Source organism: Macrotis lagotis, chromosome 2, assembly GCF_037893015.1.
Source record: "Macrotis lagotis isolate mMagLag1 chromosome 2, bilby.v1.9.chrom.fasta, whole genome shotgun sequence".
NCBI classification, from domain to species: domain Eukaryota; kingdom Metazoa; phylum Chordata; class Mammalia; order Peramelemorphia; family Peramelidae; genus Macrotis; species Macrotis lagotis.
This window is the reverse complement of record NC_133659.1, coordinates 289,816,925-289,825,737: the sequence shown is the minus strand read 5'-3', so window position 1 is coordinate 289,825,737 and position 8,813 is coordinate 289,816,925. Positions and strand designations below refer to the sequence as shown.

General features: G+C 48.9%; 1 protein-coding gene across 3 annotated transcripts; it reads left to right on the top strand.

Moving 5' to 3' along the window:
- The first annotated feature begins 253 nt into the window (after positions 1-253).
- SUOX (sulfite oxidase) lies at positions 254-8,446 on the top strand. Of its 3 annotated transcripts, none has more exons than XM_074226422.1 (4): positions 254-1,470; positions 3,418-3,489; positions 5,116-5,287; positions 5,883-8,446. In XM_074226422.1, exons 2-4 carry the CDS (start codon positions 3,434-3,436, stop codon positions 7,290-7,292), a joined length of 1,638 nt encoding a protein of 545 aa, XP_074082523.1. In that variant the 5' UTR covers positions 254-1,470; positions 3,418-3,433; the 3' UTR covers positions 7,293-8,446. The 3 variants fall into 3 exon arrangements, with proteins under 3 accessions (XP_074082523.1, XP_074082522.1, XP_074082521.1); XM_074226421.1 differs by lacking the exon at positions 254-1,470 and adding an exon at positions 1,490-1,868; XM_074226420.1 differs by lacking the exon at positions 254-1,470 and adding an exon at positions 1,888-2,218.
- Positions 8,447-8,813: the final 367 nt, after the last annotated feature.

Below are 8,813 nucleotides of genomic sequence, written 5' to 3'. Positions count from 1 at the left end.
TGGGGAATTAGGAGAGATCTCAAGGTCTCTGCATAGTTGTGTCTGCCCCCTGGGATGAAAGTATCTGCCTCGGGATTGGAGTCTTTTCTCCAGAAGATTCTCTTCTGCCTCTCCTCCCCCTTCCCACACAACTTTCCCACTCCCTCCCCCCTCCTTAAGAAACAGGATTGGCCTTAGTTTCTTTGGCTTGTCTACTGCCTTCCCTTTGCTTCCAAACCCATCCAGCCTTTTCTGCTTGCCTCTGGGCTCAGTGAGACTAGCTTTACTGGGCTTTGGGAGTTTTTTAATTTTTCTGCTTTTTTCCCCCCCAATCAATTGTTTTTATGGGGTTTTTTGAGACTTTTTTTTTTTGCTTCCAAGAAACTATTTGTCTTTCTCCTCTTCCCCTTCCTAAATATAACAATCGTGGTAACAGAATGCACCTGCTGATTTACCAATGTATTTAATGTAAGTAAAAAAAGAAAAGAGGGAAAAAAAAGGAAAAAAGTGTATTAGTGTTTCTTTCCTTATATTTTTCTAGCTAAAGCTAGATGTTGGGAAAGGCGGGGGGTACTACATTGAATCAAAACACCTAGTTTGATTTCATTTTCCATCTGCTCCTCATTGAAGGAGGCTTCAAGAAAGCCAAAGTTACTGTTTTGGGTTTTTTTTTGGGGGGGTGTTTTGTTTTTTTGTAGGACCTCTCTTCCCAAAGTAGCAAATCATTCATGGTTATCAGATCCCTTTGGATTAACTTCTAATCTTTTTGTGTGTCATTGACCCCTTTGACAATCTCATGAAAGCTCCCTTCTCAGATAATTTTTTTAAATTCAGAATTAAGGAAAATAATAAATTTGGAATTTAATGAAAATGTTGTAAAACATTTTCCCATCCAAGTTCATGGACCCCTTTATGAGACTCGAGTCTCCTCTGATATCTTCACCTCCTGTTTAAGAGTTGCCGTTTCCTATACTAAAAGAAAAAGAATGGAAGACAGGATTTCCAGAAGCCCGAGAAACAGAAAGTGGAAGAGCAGGAGCCTCCTTTTCTCCCTCTGCTGAGGTGTCAGCCTTGATCTAGTACACCAGTAAGACAGGTGGGGGATCAGACTTCCCGAACCTCTTCATTTTTGCAGGAGTCTAATTGGATACGACTTCAGAACCTTTTAACATACTCTGACTTGGTTACTGCACCCGGACCTTTGATACTGCATTCAGTACACCCAGGAACCCCTATAAACCATTCCCATTACAGTCTAATGTCCTATTTTCCTGACCAGTGAGGCTTTTTCTGGTAAGAATAGAGGGGAGCGGGATTGTAGTTCGGCCATCATGTTGTAGTAGGGTCGTCCTGTCACTGGGGGGCGGTGTGGGGACGTCGCAAGACCCTCAGCGGCAGGTTAGCCCACGGACTGCGTTTCTGCTCACCTGTGCCAGCCTTGGGGATTCCACACCTTCGAGGGAGAGGCGACCGCGGAAGGGCGCGCCACTGGTAAGGCCGAAAACAAGAGTGCACCACTTTGTGAAGGGTGCCTTAAAGTTGTAGGTTAGGGACTTGGCACGTCACCCGCTCGATTCGACCCAGGTGCCCAGGTGCCCAAGCGCGGGGGCCCAGCTTGAGGTTCCAGCCCGGTGTTGTTCTCCGGAGGGGTTTCAGTAGTTGAGTTGGTTCTGGTCTGGCCTCCAAAGTCACCCCCTGGAGGTAGAGACGGGACTCGAACTGAATTCTACCGTTTCTTTTCTGGCCTGGCTCAGTGGCCCCTCCTTATGCCATGCCCAGAGTGGACACGCCTCCACCCCCGGAGCGGAGCTCGGATGCCCCCTTCCCCGGAGCCCTCATCCTCGGCGCTTCCCGGGACACCAGCGCGCTCTCGGCTCCCTCACCCCCATGTATGTACGCCGGACCCTACGTCTCGCGAGGAGGCGGGGAGGCTCAGCACACCTGGCGGACCCCCCTTTAGCGAATTTATGGGAGGATTTGGAGGAGAGGCACGAGATCCGGATTAGCACTCGCATTGTTGGAGCACCGAGCCCCCATCGATGAGCTCGCCGATCGATTACTCGAGCTCGCGCGGCCGCGCTTCTGGGGAGCGGGGAGCCGGGGCTCCGGCCGGGCACCGGGCCGCGCACTCGGGGGGCGCCCACTGCGGCTCGGCCCTGCCCGCCCGGGCTTCTGGGCCTCCCTACCTCGGGGGCCCGGCGCACAGCACCCGCGTGCCCACCCCGAGCTGGCCAAGCGGGTAAAGGAGGGCGGAGTACCCTTCTGCGGGAGCCCCCCTCCTACCGAGGGGCGAGGGTGGGCCTCTAAAGGCCGCCCTGGCCCCGGCCAGGAATCTCCGCCCCAGGTTGGGCAGGCGGCTGCCAGGCAGAAGGAAGGGGGGCTGTGGGATGGGGCTCTTAGTGCGGGGTGCTGCATCCTTAGCCCCTCTTCTCCGCCCGCCTCCCCCACCCAGTAACTGGGTACTCGTTCTGAGCACCACCTCCTGCCCCCCTCCCCCGCCTTAGGAGAAGGAGATTGTGGGGTATATCCACTGGCACGATGTCGCCCATTAGTAGGCCACCTCGGTCAAACCAGGACAAGAGGCATGGATTGGACTCACTTTAGAAAAAGTAGTTTTTTGTCCCAAAGGACCCGTGGATAATGTAAAGGATGGTGGGGTTCCGGGGGCTAAGGAGCAAAGTTTAATTCCTTTCTTTTCCAAGTTCACAGATCTCCCCTACTAATTTCTCTCCCTCAGCATTCCCTGGTTTCTTTTCCTGGCTTCTCCCCCAATGGTTAAACCTTAACTTTTTCCCTCCTAAGAGACAGGAAACAAATTTGGTGGACCCAGATTTTCCTAGTGTCTGCTGCTTTCCCTTCATTACTTTCATTCCAATTAAGGGGCTAGGAGTGAGAATTCTGAAGTTCCCTCCTTCCCTACCCTAGAAAGGACTTTAGTCTCTTCGATGACACTTGGAACAATAACCCCTCAGTTTGCTGAGCTCAGGAAGAAGGGAATGACTAGGAGAGGGGTGGAAACCTAGGCATATCGATTTTGAGTTAATGATATTTTAATGACAGATGAGAGGTCTGTTTACTTCAGTTCTTCCTGTTTCAGCTTGTTTCTCAACTAAAACAAAACAAGACTTGCATTCTGGTGAAAGCATAATTATATAATATGGACACTAGACCAGGATTACTCTCAGTGATTGAGGGAAAAAAGACAATTGCTTTTAGGAAATCCCTCATATCCATAACCATTTTGCCATTTGTTTGGTTCAGTCTGTTCCGCCCCCCCCAAAAAAAATTGAGATTGAGATTTCCTGGGTTAACTCTCTTTCCTAACAAAGTTGGCAGTAGTCCCTTTTATCTCCTCTATCTCCTAAGTCTCACTTCTGAAGGCCTCCCTTACTCTTGTTCCATCGTAATTTCTTCTTTTTACTTCTCCCTCTTTTCTAGAATCCTGGTGTCTAAAATGCTGTTGCTACAAAGAGTTGCTGTCTCTGGCCTTCGAGTTTCCAGGTTTGACAGGTATGCCTCATTCCAGAGCAGTTTTTCACTTCTCTATCTCTTCTATTTCAGTATTTTTTTAATATATTATATTATCTACCCAAGCAAGTTAACTGGGATAGGAGCACTTGTAGCCAGGATAGGGAGCCTGGATTCTACTAATTCTACCTGCTCCTGGGAAAAACACGAGTTTTTTTTTTTTAAGGTTTTTTGTAAGGCAACCAGGGTTAAGTGACTTGCCCAAGGCCACACGGCTAGGTAATTATTAAGTGTCTGAGACCGGATTTGAACCCAGGTCCTCCTGACTCCAGTGCCGGTGCTTTATCCACTACACCACCTAGCCACCCCTGGAAAAACACAAGTTCTAACTAAGGAAATGAAAAGATCTGGTCTCTTTATGCCTTAGTCTGGGACATTTTTTTTTTTTGAAAATCATGCATATTTATTTAGCTTTGCCATATATCTGGCACAAACATACCCAAACATAGACGGTAGGCACCTAACAGCCCTGATATCAAATATACCCACTCTCTTAAATCCCTGCCAAACAAGGGTATCACATACACCCTGGCCAATGCAACTGATTTGAGGCTGGTGACAGTGATTTCTCAGAAGGACCAGCCCCTTCAATTGTATAGCATTCAAACCATAGGCTCCCAACCTCCACCCTATCCCCTCTTGTACTTTAATATAAAATGACCCCCATTCTTTTCACATATAGAAAAAATTAGGCAACTATACCTAGGATGCTCTAGAAACATCCATTTCCTGTCCATGGTTTAATATGATCCAGCTTCCCTTTACCTCCCCATAGCAGTCTCTGATAGAGAAAATAACTCGCTAGGAGATCAGAGAGTCCAAAAGACTAACCCAGGTTTCAAAGAGATGATGTGAGCCCCAGAGAGCTAGCCTGGGTCCCTTCTCTTGTGAGTGAAGAGGAAGTGGAGATGCTGTCCAAAGCTTAGGGAGCAGGAAAACTTAATGGTAGGCATCTGGGACAGGATATCAGAATTGGATAGTTTTGACCTCCCTTGGAGTGCTTTTGGCTTCAAAACTAGGAGATCCAAGGAGGAAATGGTCACTGTTGCTAGAGACAAGTTTTGTCCCAATGAGAGCTTGAGAGCATGACTTGGCTCTGGTGTTCCACTGTGCTCTCAATAGCATAATTGAGGTTCCCAACTTTCCTGTCTCTTGGACTTTATTTCCCTTAGCAGAATTAACCAGCTTAGGGGCAGCTAGGTGGTGCAGTGGATAAAGCACGGGCCTTGGAGTCAGGAGTACCTGGGTTCAAATCCGGTCGCAGACTCTTAATAATTACCTAGCCATGTGGCCTTGGGCAAGCCACTTAACCCCATTGCCTTGCAAAAATCTAAAAAAAAATTAGAATTAAAATTAACCACCTTGCCTTGTGACTGATCCATTGGCATTAAACTAGATCTTTGTAATGTGGACTGCACTGCCCTGAAACTGAGGAAAGTAGAGATGGAGAAGCAAAAAGTAGTTAGTTTGAGGGTGTTCCTCTAGTCTGGGACATCTTGTTCCTTCACCCTTGGATAGCTATGGATGGCATCAACCCACCAAATCCATTATAGGTTGCTCCTTCTAGGATGAGTAGGGAGTATTATTTGTTTTCTCTCCTCTCTACAGGTTGATTGTCCCAAAGCTGGGGCCCCATGTCTGCTTTGCCAGTGATCCCTCTCATCTCCAAAACCCCAAACCTCACTTTTCTAATGGCAGCACTCCTTCTGGATATTGGGCAGCTGCAGGAACACTGCTGGGCATTGGGGCTGTACTGGCCTATGAAAACCATAGAGAAAAGGTAGAGTGGAAAGGTGGCTAAGTTCATGGTGCTGCAAAGGGAGTAATAAATTTTCATTGAATTAAATAGCTAGCTATCATTATAAGGTTCTCTTAGGCTTTACAAATATTGTCTCATTTGATCCTCACAGCTACCCTGAGTTGTAGGTGTTATTAGGAGATCCTCATTTTACAGAAAAAGAAACTGAGACGGAAAGGTTAAATGACTAACCCAGGATCCCACATGAGGCCAGATATGTAGCAGATTCAGCATTCTATTCACTGGCAACCACATTGAAAAGGAATTGTTGGCAGGACTGAATATAATTCACATTTGTACCTGTCTTTAAAGCATACAAAAACAGTTGCCCAGGGCAACCCCATAAGACAGATAGTATGAGCATTATCCCCATTTTATAGCTGAGAAAAGTGGGGTCCATAGAGAGTACGTGACTTATCGAGTAACCCATTAGTAGTTTGTGAGGATTTGAAAAACCCTTTTGACTCTCGGGTTCCCTGGTATCACATACTATATAGATTGGGCTGGCTGAGAAGAAAAGGGTGATATCTTCTTACCATAATTTTTTCTTCTATTTTCTCTCCTCCACCCCTCACAGGCTGCCGAAAATTCACTACCTGTATACACAAAAGCAGAAGTGAGCCGGCATCGAAGTCTTGAGACACGAGTCTGGGTAACCCTGGGCAGGGAGATCTTTGATGTCACAGACTTTGTGGCCATTCACCCAGGTGGACCATCTAAATTGCTGCTTGCTGCAGGGGGACCATTGGAGCCTTTCTGGGCTCTTTATGCAGCACACAACCAGCCTCATGTTCGTGAGCTCCTAGCTGAGTATAAAATTGGGGAGCTAAGCCCTGATGAGGAAAAATCTTCTGACCTAGTTTCCAGTGACCCTTATGCTAGTGACCCCCCAAGACATCCTGCTCTGCAGATCAATAGCCAGAAGCCTTTTAATGCAGAGCCACCCCTTGAGCTCTTGGGTGAGAGCTACATCACACCCAATCCTCTCTTTTTCACCCGGAATCACCTGCCTGTACCCACCCTAGACCCTGCTACATACCATCTGCAAGTGGAAGGGCCCCCAGGAGGTAAGACCCTGAGCCTATCACTAGATGATCTCCGTCGCTTTCCCAAGCACCAAGTCACAGTCACCCTGCAGTGTGCTGGTAACCGTCGCAGCGAGATGGCCCAAGTTAAGCCCGTAAAAGGGCTAAACTGGGGGGCAGGAGCCATCAGCACAGCCCAGTGGGGTGGTGCCCGGCTCCGAGATGTTCTGATCCAGGCTGGCCATTCTCCCTCTGGCCCAGAAGCCCATGTATGTTTTGAAGGACTGGACTGTGACCCCACAGGAACAGCCTATGGAGCCTCCATCCCCCTGGCTCGGGCCATGGATCCTGAAGGTGATGTTCTGCTGGCCTATGAGATGAATGGGCAGCCACTGCCTCCTGACCATGGTTTCCCAGTAAGGGTGGTGGTGCCCGGTGTAGTGGGTGCCCGCCATGTCAAGTGGCTGGGAAAGGTGAGCATCAGCACGGAGGAAAGTCCTAGCCATTGGCAACGTCGTGATTACAAAGGTTTCTGTCCCTCGGTAGATTGGGACAAAGTGGACTTTGACTCTGCTCCATCCATTCAGGAGCTTCCCGTCCAGTCGGTCATCACAGAGCCCAGGAAAGGGCAAACAATAGAACCTGGGGAGGTGACTGTGAAGGGCTATGCTTGGAGTGGGGGGGGCAGAGCTATCATTAGGGTGGATGTCTCTCTGGATGGTGGGCTGACCTGGCAAGAGGCAAAGCTGGAGGGGGAGGCACAGGCACCAAGGAGAGCCTGGGCATGGCAGCTGTGGCAGATAACTGCACCGGTGCCTACAGAGTTGAAGGAACTGAACATTATATGCAAGGCTGTGGATGATGGATACAATGTACAACCAGACACCATGGCCCCCATCTGGAACCTTCGAGGTGTGCTCTCTACCGCCTGGCACCGTGTCCGTGTTCAAGTAGCCTCATAAGAATAATGCTGCAGGGGCGGCTAGGTGGCGTAGTGGATAAAGCACCAGCCTTGGAGTCAGGAGTACCTGGGTTCAAATCTGGTCTCAGACATTTAATAATTACCTAGCTGTGTGGCCTTGGGCAAGCCACTTAACCCCATTTGCCTTGCAAAATCCTAAAAAAAATAATAATGCTGCAGCCTTGATACCTATTAACCACCTTTCTTAATCTCTTACTCTTCCAAACTCTCTCTCAGACTTTTCCCATTTCTATAGACCTTCAAAAACTCCTTTCCCCTTTAGCTTTTTCTGCTTCTCGGACACTATACCTAGGGAAACCTCACCCTTCCCACATCCACAGATATAGGCATATACATTTCCATTCAAACCTTCCTCCTAACTTCAAGGATGAGTACTGGTAATTTTCTTTCTTATTTATTCCATTTCGATATCTACCTCGTAATCTGTGGATCTTCAGACTCTTCTCTGATATCGAGTTGAAAGCTGTCTGTATCAATCAATGTAATAACACTTGTATCACCTCTTTTCTCTCCAGCCTTAATTTCCTGTCACCTCTGGGGCCTTATTTTGGCTTCCTTTCATACATAGTATGTATCGAGAGATATATCCTGCTGCATATTATTACCTGCCCCCCAGCTTGCAGGTCAGAGGGAACAGTGAAGAAAATGGGGGATTGTAACGCCCCCTATTATTTTTCTCATTGTATCAAAGATTCTGGGCAGAAGGGTCAGGAAGGGAGTAGGAAAGGAGATAAGTGTGGGAGTCTATTTGTGTACACACCATGAGGCACATATGGTCGCAACACAGAACTGGGAGCAAGAAGATGCCTGACAAAACGAATGTAATGGGAAGAAATAAGAAATAAAATGCAAATGTAATGTAAAATGAAGTAGGAAGGAGGAAAACTCTGTTCTAATCCCAACAAGATAGAAGTGAAAAAAATAAGCGCTCTAAACTGAATGCATTGAAGTCATAATTATCAAGCTTGACCCCATAGACTTCTCTTCCTGCTTTTTTTTTAAGGTGGGGGGCTTTGGGGGGCGCAATATTGCATATCATGTAAGATGTCTTCCTCCTTTTATAAGGCTGGGGAGGAAGAGGTACAATACTTCTAGGTGAATGTAAAACCGAAAGATCTCAATAAAATCTATGTGTGAAACTTGATGAGTCTGGAGTCGGTCCACCCGGGTTTTAAGCGTCCTGCGTCCGGGCACAGCAGGGAAGAGGGCGGCTCGGGCCTGGCAGCGCCGCCCGGGCCGGGCCGGGGTCCGCGTGTCTCCCGCGGCGGCGGGGGGGGGGGGGGGGGGGGGCGGCCTCCCTGGCGCGCTTTAAGCGAGGCCCCGCCCCCCCGGGAGGACGGTCACGCGGCTCCGGGCCGAGCCCGGGCCCCGCTCCGCTCGATGCCCTCGGCGCTCGGCTGCTCTCACCTGGCTCCGCTCCTTTCCCCCAGCAGCCTCCCCGGCGCCCGAGCGGCTCGGCGCTCGGCCGCGCAGCCTGTCGCCTGGCAGTGGGACCGGAAGT